Consider the following 17784-nt stretch of genomic DNA (forward strand, 5'->3'; position numbering starts at 1 on the left):
ATGTAGCCCCAAGAATTTCTGATAAGGGATTGGGGATCCTCTTAAACTATCATCTTTGTTAATTTTAGAAATGGTCTTTAGAATGGTAAGCGTTTTCTTTTTCTTTCTTTCTTTCTTTCTTTCTTTCTTTCTTTCTTTCTTTCTTTTTCTTTCTTTCTTTCTTTCTTTTATTTATTTATTTATTTATTTATAAGCATTTTCTTAAATGTTGAGTATAATTTTAATTTTAGAATGTTTGGCAATTTTAGTTTGTACTGTGATCTGGGTTGTTGTGACTTCCCGCCTCCTCCTTTCCTCCCCTCTGCCCTCATCAGTGTTAAGAGTTGACCATATCTGCACAACAGAGTGTTTTCTTGGAATCAGCAGCATGAGACCATTCAGGCCATCTGAGGACCAAAGCCGTAGCACCCCCAGTGGCTTTGTGGGCATACAGTTGATCTCAGGATCTGTGGATACCTAACCGTGAACTCTCTAGCTCACTCAAATTTGTCTGTAACCCCAAAGCCGTACTACACTCAGTCACTTGCCCGCAGGTGCACTCTGTGCAAGGTGGGCATGCACCTAGCATACTCCTTCCCGCTGAGCAGGTGCCCTCCACGGGTTTAGTGTCACCCCCTTGCATCTTTATGCTTTTTAGGTAGTTATGCTGTTTAAAATGAGCTTCTAATACTGTTTTGTGCTCTTAGTGCAAGAATTCTATAGTGTGTCTTATGAAAGAAGTATGTGTGTTGGGTGAGCTTCGTTCAGGTCTGAGTTATGGGGCTGTTGGCTGTGAGTTCAATGATGATGAATCAATAGCATAGATTAAATAAGATGCCTTTATACATAAAGTCACATGATATGAGGCTTGGATTGATGAGTTGACCCCTGTATTTCCCCCAGGAGCCGTGGTTCAGTGCCTGCCTTTGCTGTGTGAATGAGAGGTGGCTTTGTTTCTCGCTCTCTGCTGAGAGACTGACTCTGCTTGACGTGTGCTTGCAGAGCCCCAGGCTCTCCTTGGTGCAGCAGGTGCTCTGAGCCGCTCTACTTGATTGCTTTCAGTGCATGACTTGCGGCAACAGATGACAGCCCTACAGAACCAGCTACAGCAGGTGCAACTGGAACGAACGACCCTGAGCAGCAAGCTGAAGGCGTCCCAAGCTGAGATCTCATCTCTGCAGCATGTCAGGCAGTGGTACCAGCAGCAGCTCGCCCTGGCCCAGGAGGCCCGGGTCAGACTGCAGGGTGAGATGGCCCACATCCAGGTATGGCTCTGGTGTGTCTCCTGTAGAGCAGGTGCCTGTTTCCTAAATTTAAAAGTCTCTATGTTTTTAGATTTTACGGATACGGTTTTAAAAAACCTATTGACCACTCATCAAGCTGACACCCCATCCTACAGAGCAGCCACCTTCCACAGCCTTCTGACATGAGTCTTTGAGCTTCTGCTTGCACCTTTTTAATTCTCAAATCCCCTCTTTGGAGCTCTTGTGCCTATAGCTGTGACAAGCCCCCCCTGGGGGGGTGTTGATCACTGTTGGAACCCAGCTCTCAGACCCACGTCTGCCTGGGTCTCAGGACTTTCACACTGGCTCCCAAGCCCCGATCATTGTCTTCCTGGGTCATTTCTGATAGGCCGGGACCAGTTTCCGCTTCCTGGTTGGAGCTTTGCTCCACCTGCTTGGTCAGCACGGCTTTCCCACATGAACACCCTTGTTTCTCTGCATTTTGTTGGGGGTGCAGGCATGTCAGCCTCTGATCCTCACAAGTAGCTGGGGAGCTTGTGTCTGTCCAGGCCCATGGGTAACACCTGCGCTTCTCCCTGAGGCCTCTCCCTCTGGACCTGCTGTGCTCCAGGGGTGCTCGGGATAGTAGGCAAGGAGCTAAAGTGCACTTTGCTCAACATCTTGATGCTTTGGACTAATTAGATCAAGAGGGTGCCGAATGGTGCCTCGGTCAGTCTCTTCTCTTCCTTTTTGAATTTAGTTATGCGTGTTTTGTTTTCTCTCCCTTTCCTTTTTTTGTCCAGATAAAAATATTATAAGTTATTTAAAACTTTATTTCTTGGGCAGCCTGGGTGGCTCAGCAGTTTAGCGCCGCCTTCAGCCCAGGGCCTGATCCTGGAGACCCGGGGTCGAGTCCTGCGTCAGGCTCCCTGCATGGAGCGTGCCTCTCCCTCTGCCTGTATCTCTGCCTCTCTCTCTCTCTTTCTGTGTCTCTCATGAATAAATAAACAAAATCTTAAAAAAAAAAAACTAACTTCCTTCCTTCCTTCCTTCCTTCCTTCCTTCCTTCCTTCCTTCCTTCCCTCCTTCCCTCCCTCCCTTCCTTCCCTCCCTTCCTTTCCTCCCTTCCTTCCTTCCTTCCCAGATTTTACTTATTTATTCATGAGAGACACACAGAGAGAGAGAGGCAGAGATACAGGCAGAGGGAGAAGAAGGCTCCATGCAGGGAGCCCGACGCAGAACTCGATCCCGGGTCTCCAGGATCAGGCCCTGGGGCTGAAGGCGGTGCTAAACTGCTGAGCCACCGGGCTGCCCTCTTTATTTTTTTTTCATGAGAGACACAGACTGAGAGGGAGAAGCAGAGACACAGAGGAAGAAGCAGGCCCCTCGCAGGGAGCCCGATGTGGGACCCGATCCTGGATACTGGGATCAGGACCTGAGCTGAAGGCAGGCGCCCAACTGCTGAGCCACCCAGGGGTCCCTAAAACTTTATTTCTTACATAGAAGATGTAAAATATTAACTCCACCGAAAGCTCTTTTTAAGAAATAAAAAAAAAAAAATCTTAAAGTGTACAAATACACAAAGTAGAAATACTGTTAAATTTCTGTTATATATGTTTTAAGCCAAAGGACCATACAGATAAACATTTATCCTTACAGCATACTTAGAAATTGCTGTGCAAGTTAATGAAAGCTTAAAGCAACAGTGCATTTATACAAGGCATAAAATATTTAAAGAAGCTGCATTTATGATAGAAGTGGAGGAAAGGCACCAGGCAGTGGAATCTGAGAGCCATAACTGCTTTTCTCAGATACCTCTGGATCCCAGAATCAGCATTCCTGAATAGAGTAATGAAGACACTTCCTCATTTCCTGGTAACTCGTTCAAGAGGCAGGACAGAGCAGGGTGGTCTTTTTTTCTTCCATTGCCTTAGAACACAATCCCTGCAAATGGGGCTTTCTCCTGCTCTGGGTAGCTTTTTTTTTTTTTTTTTTTCCCCTCTGGGTAGCTTCTATGTAGACTACAAAGTTCACAGCTTCTGGTCACATATGGCAACTCACAAGTCAAGAAGTGTTCACATTAGATCTGGAAATGATGTGCAGGAAAGTCCAATCACAGACCCATCTGCCCTCAGGCTTCTCTTTCCTGAGCCTCCTCTTGGGGCTGGTTGTGGTATGTAAGGAACAGTGGGGTCAGAGGAGGCCTGTCTGTGATGGCTGAGGTCTGACCCTGGGCTGGATTGCTTTCTGGGAATGGCTGGGGTCAGTCTGGTGAGTATCTCAGTCACACACTGAGAGGGCCGGGAAATAAGATGTATTAGGTCATCTTGGGGGCAGATTACAGCCCCTGCTGTCCCAGAAGCAGACAGAAGCCTCTTTACCGGAAGAGGCTCCTCACCTTTGAGAGCTCACATGTATACCTTCGATGGGAACTTTTGTGTAGCTCTTGCTACAAAATGCTTAGTCTTGGGAGGGATGGACCATTGATCTCTGGGCTGCCAGCCTGTCCCTCTCAGGCACACATGGCCCAGGTGGCCCAGGTATCAGGGTGGGTGACAGGAAGGTGGGCAGTGTGCCCTGTGTGGCAGGGTCCTGGGGAGCAGCTTCCCTAGGGGGCCATCGCTGGGTAGGGACCCTCACCCTCATGGCCTCAGGGGTAGGCGGATCTGCACTTGCATGTGAAACCTGGCCACATTCTACCTTGTGGAACTTTTCTCTGAAGGTTGGACAGATGACCCAGGCAGGCCTCCTGGAACACCTGAAACTTGAGAATGTGTCCCTGTCCCACCAACTGACGGAAACCCAGCACAGATCCATCAAGGAGAAGGAGCGCATTGCAGTCCAGCTCCAGGGCATTGAGGTGAGAGCTGCACTGTCCTGGGACTGCTGTGTGGTAGTGTCCTGGGCTTAGGGCTCTGTTTTGACACTGGTCAGGGTTAGGATAGTTTACAAACACATGTACGTAAACATTGGCATTCTCTGTATATATTCGAATGCCTCTTCAAATCTTTTGGACAAGTGGCAGTGATTTACAGTTGGGGATTCCAACCTGAGGTTCACTGGAAGCTCCTCTGTCTGATCTGAACTGCAGTTCTGACTTATGTCCTGCTTATCTGAATGGGCCCAGGCACCTGCACTTGGCTAGGGTTGGGCAGGTGCCGACACAACACATCGGGAGGAGCAGTGCAGCATGTTGGATCTCTGAAAGCCTCACAGTAATCAGCATTTTCTTGTCTCTGTGCTCTCAGCTTGTGTCCAGTTTAACCCCAGCAACGACATGCAAGAGTTAGGACGTGGCCAGCTACCTCTGCAGGTTATTTCCCGGGCACTGAGGCCCAGTGGCTTTGACCTGGTCTCCTTAGCCATGAGACCCATCCAATTTCTTACCCTCTCTGAGCCTTGTTCCCTTGCTTTATAAAATGAGGATAATAATACATACTCGATAGGCTTGTCGGGAATGGAGAAGGAGTGGTGCACGGCATCTGGGCAGCATATAGCCTGGTGGTTGTGTTCTGAGGAGGTGGTAAGTCGGTGTCCTGGGACTGTGGCTGCTCACCTGTCTCCAGCTTCTCTGCACACACCCGTGTTTCCTCATGATAAAAGGGTGACAGAAGAGCATGATGGCACAACAGACATCTTATAAGGGCTCCATACCAAAGAGCTAAAAAAAAACTTTGAGTTATAAACTAGCATTTTTCCCTGAGAAACACACCTAGGTGTTGGATCTTATGTACATAATAATCAGACTGTAAGGAATACTCTGCTTGTCTCACAGCCCTGCTCTGGTTTTACCAACTGAACAAGAACATTCCCAGTATCACATCCCCGACGCAAGGACACACTATATCCTGTCCTCACATTAGAGGCAGCTCTTCACTTTATCCCATTCCTTAAAATTGGATTGTCTGCTTGCTTCTCCCCTTGGCCAGGCCCAAGGATCAGCAGAGGGTACCATAGGCAGAGGAACAGGAAGTGTGGCCTGTCTTTGGCAGTGAGAGATCACCACCCTCAGGCTCCTGTGGCCCTTGTCTCCTCTGTTTGTGGGTTGAGGACCAGGACTGTGATGTGGATCAGGGCCTCTCACCAGGGTGGCAGGCTTTTCCATTCAGTCTACTGTGGTGGTGGTCAGATTATCCTGCTTTTTAAGAAAATTGTTTTCTGTGTTCAGGCCGACATGTTGGACCAGGAAGCTGCCTTTATGCAGATTCAAGAGGCAAAGACAATGGTGGAGCAGGACCTGCAGCGGAGGCTGGAGGAGTTTGAAGATGAGAAGGAACAGCTACAGAAGATGGCGGCCTTGGCTGTCTCCCTGGAGCAGCAGTTGGAGCAGGCAAGTACCCACTGTGGCCTCATGTAGACACCTTGGGGTCACACACGGCCCTCCTTGCGTGGCTGGCCCCACTGCGTGTGCTCGTGCTGGGGTGTCTGTTGAAGTCATTATGGTGTCATATCACTCCAGCTGCTGTTGCGGAGCTGGCCAGGTGTTGACTTCTGCTTGTATTCTTCTACACCAGAGCTTCATGTGCAGAAGACTGCCTCCAAAGCGTCCATCCAAATGATCTCCAACCTGAACAGGGAGAAAAGTACACTCTTGGAGCAGTGTAGTGTTTTCATTCAAGGGCAGTTGCATTGAGTCTAGTTCTGTTTTCCAGGTGAATTTGACTTTGCAACAGAGAGACCAGCAGCTTGAGGTTTTACAACAAGAGCATCTGGACCTCCTGAGGCAGCTCACCTCGACACAGGAGACATTGCAGACCCGGGAGCAGTCCCTCGGCGACCTGCAGGTACATTACGACGAGCTGCGTGCACAGCTGGAGGAGCTGCAGGGGGAGGCTGCCTCCAGGGACGACACGATCCGCTTCCTGCAAAATGAGAAGATCGTCTTGGAGGTGGCTCTGCAGGCAGCCAGGAGTGGCAGAGAAGAGCTGGACAGAGGAGCAAAGCGCTTGGAAGAGGGCACCGAGGAGACATCACAAATTTTAGAGCAGTTGAGACAAGAGCTAGCTGTTAAGTCCAGCCAGGTAATGCATTTTGCTGTCATTCTGTGATGAGTGGAAATCATGAGGAAGGACCAGTGCTGATTGTTGGGTCCTTTCTTTGAACACCTTGTTTTATAAACATGGAAGAGCACTTCCAGGCCAGGGCCTAGGGCTTGGCTTGGCAGGGACCCACACCAGCAGACTGTGAGCTTCCTGCTAGTTGCTGGGTGTGTAGATGCTGAGGGCTGGGAAACCGAGTCATGTTTGGCGCATTGAAAGTCATCTACCAAGGGACACCTGGGTGACTCGGTTGAGCGACCAACTCTTGATTTTGGCTCAAGTTATGATCTCAGGGTCATGGAATAGTGCCCCGCGTCGAACCCTATGTCAGGCTTTACTCCTCGTGAAGAGTCTGCTTGTCATTGTCCCTCCCCACCCCCGCCCTGTGACACTAGACTGCGCACGTGTGTGCACTCACGCTCTCTGTCAAAATCTTAAATAAATCTTTAAAAAACAAAGAAAATAGTCTACTAAGAAACCCCAGTTTCTGTCCACAGAGGACGTGGTGCTCAAATGTGGGAAAAGTTATGTGGAACTTTTTTTTTTGCTGTGTGCCTGCAGTGGGGCCTGCTGGACATGTAGCAAGATGGTGGTGTGCCCATGGGTAAGGGCAGGAGATAGCAGAGTGTCCAGGCATGTACGGACGTGAGCTAGCATACACTCCTGGGAGCTGTTACGCTAACAGCGTGACATGACCTGATGTAGGCAAACGTTAACAAACAGGATGGAGGCAGTGAAGTTAGTGTCAAGGAATCATTTGCCTCTAGATCTCCCTCCCTGAGCATCAAGGACAAGGAAATCAACAGCAGATTTTTCTCTGGGAATTAAAGTACAGGGAGCCTGTGTTTCCTTTGCAAACACTGCCCTGGGGCCAGTTGCTTCTCAGGACACAAAGGAAAGTCTTGAAGCAGTGGGGGTGTCATTTAGGGGGATTGCAGGGACCACCTGAATGAAGCTGAATTTGGTCTTCCTCTTGACTCAGTAAGAGGGACACCCACTGACCCCTGAAAAACGCTGAGACATGGGGTTTGGGGCACTCTTTCCCACTGGAGTCTTGCCTGTGTTGTGGAGTCTCTGGTATCTACGCTGTGGCTGAGACGATGACCCTAAAAATAGAGAGGCAGCAGTGGTGGCCGGCCTCCATGTCTTTACAAGCCTGAAGGTGGTTCTGACTCAGGGTCAGCCCCAGCCTGGGCACAAGCTGCCTCAGTGTAGTGTCTGTGCTTGTCTGTCCTTTGTAGGTGGAGCACTTGCAGCAAGAGGCCGCCACTCTGAAAAAGCAGATACAGAAAATAAAGGAACAGTTTCTTCAACAAAAGGTAAAAAAGAAAAAAAAAAGTGTTGGTTTTCTTTCTGTGCGGCAAGTGTGAAAAAAAAATCCTGTGTAGTTTAATAATTTCTCTAGAACAAAACTGGTCAAGAGGGAAGCAACATTTAGACCCCATCAGTGTTTTTTTAAAGGCGCTGATCTCAGCTCTGCTCTCATCACCCCACCACCCCCGTTTTAAGGTCTCAAGTGAGGATGCAGTTTCAGAGTAGGGTTGGCATCTGTGTTGTGGATCCTGCCCTTTTGTCATGTCAGAGAGTGTGTGCCGGGCTACTATACAGACTGACTTCTGTTCATGTATCTTTGAAAAATTATACCCTGATCTGGTGTTGAGGTGAGTTCTGGTTCATGCAGAGGGCAGGGTGCACATTTTATGTTAGAGAAACTGGTGCTGGCTGTTGGAGGGAATGAACACAAAGTGGCCAGTGCCATGGTTTTGAGGAAGCTTGACCTGAGGGAGAGTTAGAAGTGGTGCTGGATTTTGTTGCTGGGATACCAGTGGGGGGGGACCCAGCAGCAGCCGGCAGTGCACCTGCCAGGGAAGGTGAGGCCACCAGGTGATACAGTGTGCATCACCCAGACTTGCCAAGTGCCTCCATTGATGGTATCCTGGACTTGGTGAAATAGGTTATCTGTAGTCCAAAATCCATTAGGCCACGGATAAGTGGCAAGCACTTTTGTTGAAGCCACTGAGCTTCTGGGAGCCTGCATTCCTGTTGGCTACAGCTTGTGTATTGTTGGCTAGGTGATGGTGGAGGCCTATCGGCGGGATGCCACCTCCAAAGACCAGCTCATTGGTGAGCTGAAGGCCACGAAGAAGAGGCTTGACTCCGAGCTGAAGGAGCTGAGGCAAGAGTTAATTAAACTTCAAGGGGAGAAGAAGTCCACGGAGGTGGAACATGTGCGCTTGCAGAAAGAGGTGTCCCACATCCGTCAGCAGATGGTGGACCTGGAAGGCCACCTCCAGGTGGTACAGAGGGAGCGCAACGAGATGGAGACACAATTGCAGGTCTGAGATGTGTTTGACTGAGATTTGGCCAAGTGTGCCTAGGGGTTTATTGTGCTGAGGGCGGGGAGGACAGCCTAGAACAAGTTCGTCTCTGGAAGTGGCATGAGGCTGGGGCCGTCAGCTGTTCACCCAGCGGGTGCTGGGAGGGGCCCAGGGTGTCCCTCAGGGATGGTGGGCGCAGCTGCAGCCAGAGCCTTTCCCGGGTGTCTCTACAGCACTTGGGGCCTCTAAAGTGATGGCTTGTCCAGAGGGCAGACATCTCTGTCAGGGTCATCTCCAGAGCCGTTGTGCTCAAGGGTGACTCTGAAACGGCACCGTTTAGCCACAGTCCTGAGGATCAGGCTGTGGAGGGAGGGCTTTGCTGTCCTCACTTTATCTTCCCTTCTGAAGTCTTTGCAGTTTGATAAAGAGCAGGTGGTTGCTCTTACGGAGGCCAACGAGGTGCTCAAGAAGCAGATTGAGGAGCTACAGCAGGAAGCCACCAAGTAAGCGGACCTTGAGGTGTGTGCGGGTGGGAGGGGTGGGCGTGGGTGGCCTCGAGCTCTGTTGGGGATGTGCAGCAGCAGAGGGCCAGGGGTACCCTGAACACCATCTGGGGAGTAGGAACACAGGATCTACTTATGGGAAGCTAAGGAAGTCTGCTTCCAAAGTCAAGGCTGGGGGATCCCCGGGTGGTGCAGCGGTTTGGCGCCGGCCTTTGGCCCAGGGCGTGATCCTGGAGACCCGGGATCGAATCCCACGTCGGGCTCCCGGGGCATGGAGCCTGCTTCTCCCTCTGCCTGTGTCTCTGTGCCTCGCTCTTTCTCTCTCTCTCTCTGTGACTATCATAAATAAATTTAAAAAAAAATTTTAAAAAAATTCAAAGTCAAGGCTGGGAGTGGATCCCGTCGAGGTTTGCTGGCTGCCTTGTGTGTGTGTGTGTGTGTGTGTGTGTGTGTGTACACGCACGTGAGTGCATTGCCACATTCTCCCCCAAGCAGAGCTGATATGCCAGGTAGCCTTTTGGGGCCTTGAACCTTCACAGTGGATCTTGTGTCCTGCACTTCTTTGCTTTCGTCAGCTGAAGATTACTTGTGAGCTGAGTTGTTGAGATTATTACTGCTGTTCAAGAAGAGTGCTAGAAGCATTTGGAGGGATATCTCTGCACGAGATCCTTTAAGCAGCTCTGAGAAGGGAGCAGGGCAGAAGTAGGCTCAGTACCGGGCTCTATGGGGGCAGCCGACGCCGACCCCATCTGGGCGATTGGACCTGGAAGGTGCAGCAGCTCCCCAGGGCAGAGCTGGGGGTGGGCAAGGAAGGCCCTTCCTCAGTGCTGATGCTGGGGCGTCTTGTTGGAAGTGAGTTCAGACTCCTCTGTCTTGCCTGCCACACCCTAGGGCCATCACAGAGCAGAAGCAGAGGATGAAGCGGCTGGGCTCAGACCTGAGCAGTGCTCAGAAGGAGATGAAGACCAAGCATAAGGCTTATGAGAACGCTGTGGGCATTCTTAGCCGCCGCCTGCAGGAGGCCCTCGCAGCCAAGGAGTCGGCAGAGTCAGAGCTGAGCCAGCTGAGAGCCCAGGTGGCTGGCGGTGGCAGCAACGTCCTCCTGCACGTGGGTAACCTGTCTGTTCCTGGCCAGGCTGCCTGTTGTGTAGACTCAGTAATGGGGACTCTATGTGTGACAGATGTTCGCTCTCTGGAGACCTGGGGCAGGACTGGGTAGGCAGCATTTCTGTAAAGTATTGTGTGCTAGTGCCAGGGACTTGAATGCTGCAGACACTCTCGATGAACCCCTGCACACCTGCGCAGGGCACAGCGCAGCCTCCTCCCTTAGCCCCCCTGCCCATTCCTGGCTTTCTCCATATCCCCTCAGCGTCTGAGGAGGGATTTCCTGAGTCGATAAAGTGTTCTGAGCAGCCTGAGTGCCTATGTTGGGAGTTCCAGGGGGGTATTTGGAGAGTCCAGAAAAGCTCTTTGAAGTGGTCTTGAATAGATAGGAGGCATTAGAGTACGTGGGGTGCATCTCCGCAGGCGAATGCTCCTTGTAGGCCATGCATGAAGCCTTATGCTGTGCAGCTAGGGGCCACGGTGGGCCAGGTGGGGTCCTGGCGCAAGGTGGAGGTGCGTGCAGGTGGGCCAGGGTTGAGGCTTCAAGCAGGGACTGGCATGGGATGGAATGAGATCTCACTCTTCTATGGTGGGACATTGAGAGGCAGTGGTTGAGCACAGCTGGGGCCAGGGGAGGCTGGGGCGGGGAGACCACATGGGCTTTCCTGCAGTAGCTGAGAGTTGATAGGACCATGTGAAGACTGCAGTGTGGCCAACGGGACAGGTCCCTGACAGCATGTGGTCACTGAGGAGGGAAAGCTGTGAGCTGGTGGGCAGGCCGGGGCCAGCAGAGGGGGCAGCGCTATGTGTCCAGGTTGGAGGTGGTTATAGGTGGTTCTGCTGACAGGAGCCGATTGGGGAAGGTCGGTGTGGGCCGGAGCGGAACGGAGACTGTAAACCCTGAGACTAGAACAGGCACTGCTCTTCTTGCTGTTACATCATGAGGCAGAAGCCTTTTGGTCTGGACTCTTTAGGATAAATGGGCAGATGTCATCCTGGAGGAGGATGGAGGATGGGGCCAGCAGGGCGGGGGCTCTGGGCTTTCGGGGCATCTTTAGTTCCATAGTGAAGGCTGTCAAAACTCCCTGAGTGTCCTGGTGTCACTGAGTTGGAAGCTGTCCTGGGTGTCCCATACCTGCAGGCTTGGGCTAGTGTCAAGTTTTATCTGCTACGTTATTTTGGTTTTTGTTTATTCCTATCTAATGTTTCACCTATATTCAGCGATTATGTTTCTTCTTAAATGAAGTTTGTTTTGATCTCTCCATGTAAGAATTTGAATGGGAAGCCATCATAGCATGTTGTTTCCTTACCAAATTAAGTAAATTAAATACTTTTTTTAGCTGATTATTTTATAAAATAGTGGGAGAGGGAAACTTTGTTAAGTTGCAACTCTCTTCATCCTAAAAATACTTCTCTGGTTGTTCGTAATTCTTTGGATTATACAGTATTGGGTAGGTTGTAAATGCTATGTGGAGCCTGCTGTTCCCTACGTGGCAGCCTGGGGCCCAAAATCCTGGTTCTGGTTTGCTCTGTGCTTCACCACTTGTAAAATGGGGCCTGAGGCAGCTTACTTAACCGTCTTGATCCTCAGGAAAACAAGGTGAAAATGGAGTAGATAGTAGAACTTCCTTTTTTAGAATAGCTAAGTGAAGGGCAGCCTGGGTGGCTCAGTGGTTTAGCGTTGCCTTCAGCCCAGAGTCTGATCCTGGAGACCCGGGATTGAGTCCCACATCAGGCTCCCTGCCTGGAGCCTGCTTCTCCCTCTGCCTGTGTCTCTGCCTCTCCCTCTCTCTCTCTGTCTCTCTCATGAATAAATAAGTAAAAAATCTTAAAAAAGAAAAAAAAAAAAAGAGTAGCTAAGTGAAGAAATACACGAAGTGATTGGAGTACTATCTGCACCACAGCGGCGAGCATGAGCATGAACATGCACATGTGATATTATACTGTATCTGGTGCAGCCTGTTGGCCAAAGTAGTAATTTGTCATTCTTATTTCTAAGTCTGAGTTTTTCTGTATTTTCAAAACATTTAACTGGAACAGTTACTTTGTGAGTTACTAAAGCATGCAGGCTAGGGTAGTTAGCCAGTCCTGTAGGGGAGGGAAGTACTGTAAGAAGCACATCGCCTGTTGAGTGGTCAGCAGGCTGATGTGGTGGACACGATGCAGCCCTGGAGGGAGGGAGGTGAGTGCTTGTCACTTGGCATATTGAAAGCCATGACCAAATCTACCTATTGTCCTGGCTGTTAGGAGAGAATCCAGGCTCTGGAGGCAGAGCTGCAGGCTGTCAACCACAGTAAGACGATGCTGGAGAAGGAGCTGCAGGAGATCATCACACTGACCAGCCAGGAGCTGGAGGAACACCGGGAGAAGGTGCTGGAGCTGGAAGATGAGGTGGGCTGAGCTTTGTATTCACACAGTGGGCGGGCCTCTCTGCCCCCAGGTGGCTGTCAAGTGCAGAGAGAGGCAGAACCTGGGCTGTGGCTCACAGCTGCACGATGTTCCTGTGCACTGTCCGCTTGTCGGGGTCCTTGACACCCCCCTCAACTTCGAGGCTCCCCCGTGCTCTCTCCAGGTGCTGGATGTCAAAGTATTAGAGTTAAAACGCCCCTGGTCAGAATGCTCTAGTTGCACATAATGAGAAAACCTATTCTTGCAGAGAGGCTGTGGCTTCAGGTGATGCTACACGTGGCAGTTGGTGATGTCACTGGGGGCTCTCGACTGGGTCCCAGACTCCCCGGGAGAAAGCTGGTGGCTGCAGGGATGGGGGCTGCGATCCCTCTGGTGCAGTTCTGGGGTGGTCTATTGTGGCTGCCTGCCTAGGGTTCCTTGTGTTTCTGGCCTGGGGGAGGCCAGAACAGGTCATTATGTAAATTCACAGCAACTTTGATCTGTTTCAGCTTCAAGAATCCAGAGGCTTTAGGAGGAAGATAAAGCACCTTGAGGAGTTGAATAAGAAGTTGGCCCTTGAGTTAGAGCATGAAAGAGGGAAGCTTACAGGCCTGGGGCAGTCCAACGCGGCTCTGCGGGAACACAACAGCATCTTAGAAACAGCTTTAGCCAAGAGGGAGGCGGACCTGGTTCAGCTGAACCTCCAGGTATTCAAACCCCTTTCGTGGAAGATGGGGGTTTGCTATAGGACAGGTGGCTTTCAGTCTGGCTCATGTTGCCCCATGCAGTTGTCCCAACCACCTGCAGGGAGAGTGCTACTCCATCCCAGAGACATGGAGGGTCCGGTGAAGTGTGAGGTCCACCTTGCAGCTCTGCCATGTGGAGGCACTGTGCTCTGTCCTCCTGCTCGCAGTGGTCCCGCTGTTCCTAAGGGGCTCTCTTCCCTATGTGATTCAGAGCTGGGATTCGAACCCTGGTGAGGCTTGTTCTCTAGACCCTCTTCTCAGCTCCTCAGGCTCTGCAGCCTCCCTGAAGATCGGGGAGGAGGCCTGGTGCTTCAGGGCCATGTTCCAGGAGTAGTCAGCAGCCCAATCCACCCCCCACCTCAAATTATCCAGCCAGTAGAGAACTTATAAGCTTTTTGTTGGCCTTGATCCCCACCCCTGCCATACCTGGTGGGCTTCACAGCTGCATTTCCTGCCTCAGCATGGGAGTACTTGTGTTTATAAGCCTCGAGTACAGGCATATTCTGGGTTCCTTGCTCTGTGCTTGAACACGGCCATGTGAATTCACTGCGATCTCAGAAATCATGTTTTCTGGAAATAGAATTTTCTCTACTTTGCCAGCTTGTGCACCTGCTGGTGATGCATCATGAAGTTGTGTGCCACTGTGCTGCCAGGTTCCCCATGTGGCACTGGCAGAGTGGCCCTGCTTTCTCCTGGGGCTCCACAGACCTTGGAACTTTGAGCCTTTCCTCGCTTACACTGGGGCAATGTGCCATAGGTACAGGCAGTCTTGCAGCGGAAAGAGGAGGAGGACCGCCAGACGAAGCAGCTCGTCCACACCTTACAAGCTGCATTGGAGCAAGAAAAGGCAAAAGTGCACAGCCTCAAGGAACAGGTGTGTGCCTAACTTCCCTGTGGTTCTAAATTACAACTTCAGAGCCTGTGGGAATGCAATTTTTCAGTGTCTAAAAACTGAGTATGAGTATTATTGTATGAATATTTTTGGTCATGTGTTCTAAAAGCAGTGTTATCACAGCATTGGTGACAGTGGGCAGCCGGATGGGCATCCATAGAAGAGTGGACTTGGGGGCAGCTCCGGTGGCTCAGCGGTTTAGTGCCACCTGCAGCCCAGGGTGTGATCCTGGAGACCCGGGATCAAGTCCCACATCGGGCTCCCTGCGTGGAGCCTTCTTCTCCCTTTGCCTATGTCTCTGCCTCTTTCTGTGTCTCTTGTGAATAAGTAAATAAAATCTTTAAAAAAAATTATTTTTAATTAAAAATTTTTCTGTGATGATAAAATAGAGATAGAAATATGTTTTTTTTTTGTTTTTTTTTTTTTTTGAGGTAAGACAGTAAAATAATCTTTTAAAGAAGAACAGTTTTAAGGTCCATTAAGAATATGCTACTGTGGGGCACTTGGGTGGCTTAGTTGGTTAAGCGTCCAACTCTTGATTGTGTGAATAGTATGTGCTTGTAAAAAGTTAAAAAAAAAAAAAGTCATAAAGATTGAAGTACAGATCATCTTGAATTTGCACCTAGTGATAAACCACTGTTAACATCATCTTTTGGAGCTTTGTTTCCTTTTAAGAGTTTATTTTTATATTCAATTATTATGTTATTAATATTTTCATTAAACTTTAAAAAGTTAAATGCTTGTGCAATTAGGCAAGAAAACTAAGTTATTGAGAAGGAAATTGGAAGATTTTGTTATATTTGAGAACTTGCTGATCGCAGAAACCTTGAGAGAAACTATTGTTCACTAAAAGAAAACTTTGGTGTCCTAAATGGGAGTAGTCAGTAGCTTTACTGCCGTTACTTAGTATGATGGAGGGTCTATCATCCTCCCCCAAAACATGAACTATGACAGGATTTCACAAGAACTCTGCAGAAGTATTTGAGGAGTATAAGGACCATTTAGAACAAGAAAACCTTGCATGCATTTGTTCAGTAGGCAGGACTACTGGCCATATGTTATGTGCCTGCGTGCCAAGCGTGTATTAGGGCTTCAGTCCTCTGGGAGCTTGAAAAGTTTTGGAAGAAACAGCTGCAGGAGCAGCTAAGAGGGTGGGGTTGGTGATAGCACTCCTGGCAGATATCATGTAGGGTTTGTTCTGCCTGGTTCCTGCCTTTGTCCTTGGTGATGTTGGTCTATGTCTTTGCAGGTTGCTGCCTCCAAGGCGGAAGCAGGACATAACCGCCGCCACTTCAGGGCTGCCACCTTGGAGCTGAGTGAGGTGAAGAAGGAACTGCAGGCCAAGGAGCAGCTGGTTCAGAAGCTGCAGGCTGAGGCCGAGGGTCTCCAGTGAGTGCTGGGCGGGCAGAGGGCTGGGTCGCCGCTGGGGCTGGTGTGGGTGGGCGGGAGCGCCGTCACCGTGTGTCTTCCAGTTAGCACCTTCAGCACATTGTGAACACTTGTGTTCTAGCAAACCTCCAGGTGCTCTGGAGGCAAATCTAAGAAGGACAGTGCATCAGATCCTGTCTCAGGAAGCCCACAGCTTAACTCTGAAATTTCTGGCCTGACATAGCTGTTCCCACTCTGTGCCTGCCATCCTCCCCAAGAACAGAGCCTGTGTGAGGGGTGTGTGTCCTAGGGGTCACCACCAAGGCTCACTGCAGCCTCCAGTTAGGGTGGCCTCTACTTGGGCATGTGCAGGGGTGTGTGTTGGGAGCTTTTTTCCCCACTGTAATCCATAAAATGGGCTAGCAAAATGTCCTTCCCAGGGGCTCTTATGAGGATTCATTATGACAGTATTACAGAGTTCCTAGAATAGTCCCCGCCCAGAGTGTGCAGTATGAGAGTTCTTGTCGCCCTTGATGGCTAACGTTCAGCTGAGCACAGTTCGTGGTGGGGTAAGGGTGCTGTGATTTCATGCTTTCTTGTTTTTTATGCTAGGATTCAAGAGGAGAAACATTCCCAGGAAATAGTACAGTTCCAGGCAGAGCTGGCAGAGGCCCGGACCCAGCTCCAGCTCCTGCAGAAGCAGCTGGACGAGCAGCTAAATAAGCAGCCTATAGGAAACCAAGAGGTGACCTGCTGCGGAGACTTTGCATTTCCAGTTAATAGGACTGACAGAGCTATACTCTGCTGATTGACATGCTCAATTCTTCATCCTCTGTCTGCTTGGAAAGGGATATTTATTTTTTCTAAGTATGATGTTAAGCAATATGCAGAGATACAGCTAGAGCAATTTTTTAGTTCAAGAAAGCCACTTTAAAGTTCTTTTGGTCATGTGATTATTCTCCCTCTTCTAGATGGAAAATCTCAAATGGGAGGTGGAACAGAAAGAAAGAGAACTCCAATCCTCGAAGCAGCAGCTGAACATGACTGAACAGCAGAGTAAGAAAGAACTGGATGGAATACAGCAGTTATTGCAGGTATGTGCTGTGTAAAGGCCCTGGGGCAAAAAGTCACTGATGGCACTTCACAAGTTAGTTGATCACAGCACGCCAAGTGCGTAACATGAGTGATTCACAAACTGAATGCCTTTACCAAACCATCTCACAGACATTATCTGTTTCAAAAAGAAGCCTAGGTCACATGGGTGAAGGAGGCCAAGCCCCAGCACAATGTATGCTCTGGGCTGAGCTACATGAAATGGACCAGGAATGGGATCTGATGCAGCCAGATAATGAGAAATAAATGTGAAAAGTTCACCAGTCTGTGATAAACTTTTTTTCCACAAAGCAATCTACGTGCAGACTTGATCACTTGCGCAAAGGATCGGGAATAGAGCCCTTGCCAGGATTTCTACTTGTGAATGGCTGGCTTGATTAACAATTAGGATTGATTTATATTTTCTTCCTAATGGCAAGGTTTTTTCCAGTAGCAGACCTTGGAATTTAAGCAAGTGACTCTTGGGGTCCATTGTAGACAGTGGATGTGGGAATATTGCTGGTTCCTAAACAGAGGCTCTGAAATTTGGGTCAGAACGTTGAGGACATTACTGTAGCAGGATGCTGCCCAACCCAGACCACAGGGAGGAAATATGCTGGTGTAGTAGCACTGCGTACAGCATCATATAAAAGTCGGTGTTAATTTCTAGCTCCTTAGACTTGTGACATACAAACTAAGATCTTAAAAAAAAAAAAAACAAAAACAAAAAAAAAAACTAAGATCTTAGCAGCATGTGTGAGATCTCTTAGTTTTTAAAAATGTATGACTTCCCTTTCTTTAGAATATGAAAGCTGAGTTGGAGATGGTACGGGAAGATCTGTCTCTGACACAGAAAGATAAATTCATGCTTCAAGCTAAAGTGTCAGAACTGAAGAACAACATGAAGACTCTGCTCCAGCAAAACCAGCAGCTCAGGCTGGACCTGCGGCGTGGCACGACTAAGATGGTACTCGGTCTGGGTGCCCCTGTCAGGTGGGGCAGGTATTGGGAGACCTTGTAGTTACTCGGACATGAAGTTCTATTTGGCCAACATCGAGCAACTACTATGTGAAATAAATGATGCTGGAGTCTTCTGCTTGGCAACAGGCCAAATCCTTTTTATATTTTGGTG

At 49.5% G+C, this 17784-nt stretch overlaps 1 protein-coding gene across 3 annotated transcripts in view; it reads left to right on the plus strand.

Annotated features, from left to right (window-relative positions):
* Positions 1–17784, plus strand: part of GOLGA3 (golgin A3) — a 41863-nt gene that overhangs the window by 19348 nt on the left and 4731 nt on the right. For all 3 annotated transcript variants that reach the window (XM_072722521.1, XM_072722520.1, XM_025988239.2), the window contains exons 8-22: positions 1042–1244; positions 3925–4062; positions 5371–5532; positions 5855–6223; positions 7483–7560; positions 8314–8577; positions 8968–9062; positions 9954–10170; positions 12414–12557; positions 13064–13261; positions 14058–14174; positions 15442–15581; positions 16173–16305; positions 16532–16654; positions 17455–17619. In XM_072722521.1, the coding sequence (XP_072578622.1) occupies positions 1042–1244; positions 3925–4062; positions 5371–5532; positions 5855–6223; positions 7483–7560; positions 8314–8577; positions 8968–9062; positions 9954–10170; positions 12414–12557; positions 13064–13261; positions 14058–14174; positions 15442–15581; positions 16173–16305; positions 16532–16654; positions 17455–17619 (2546 nt within the window). The remainder of the gene's footprint in view (positions 1–1041; positions 1245–3924; positions 4063–5370; positions 5533–5854; positions 6224–7482; positions 7561–8313; positions 8578–8967; positions 9063–9953; positions 10171–12413; positions 12558–13063; positions 13262–14057; positions 14175–15441; positions 15582–16172; positions 16306–16531; positions 16655–17454; positions 17620–17784) is intronic.

This window comes from Vulpes vulpes, chromosome 10 (genome assembly GCF_048418805.1).
Source record: "Vulpes vulpes isolate BD-2025 chromosome 10, VulVul3, whole genome shotgun sequence".
Classification (NCBI taxonomy): Eukaryota; Metazoa; Chordata; class Mammalia; order Carnivora; family Canidae; genus Vulpes; species Vulpes vulpes.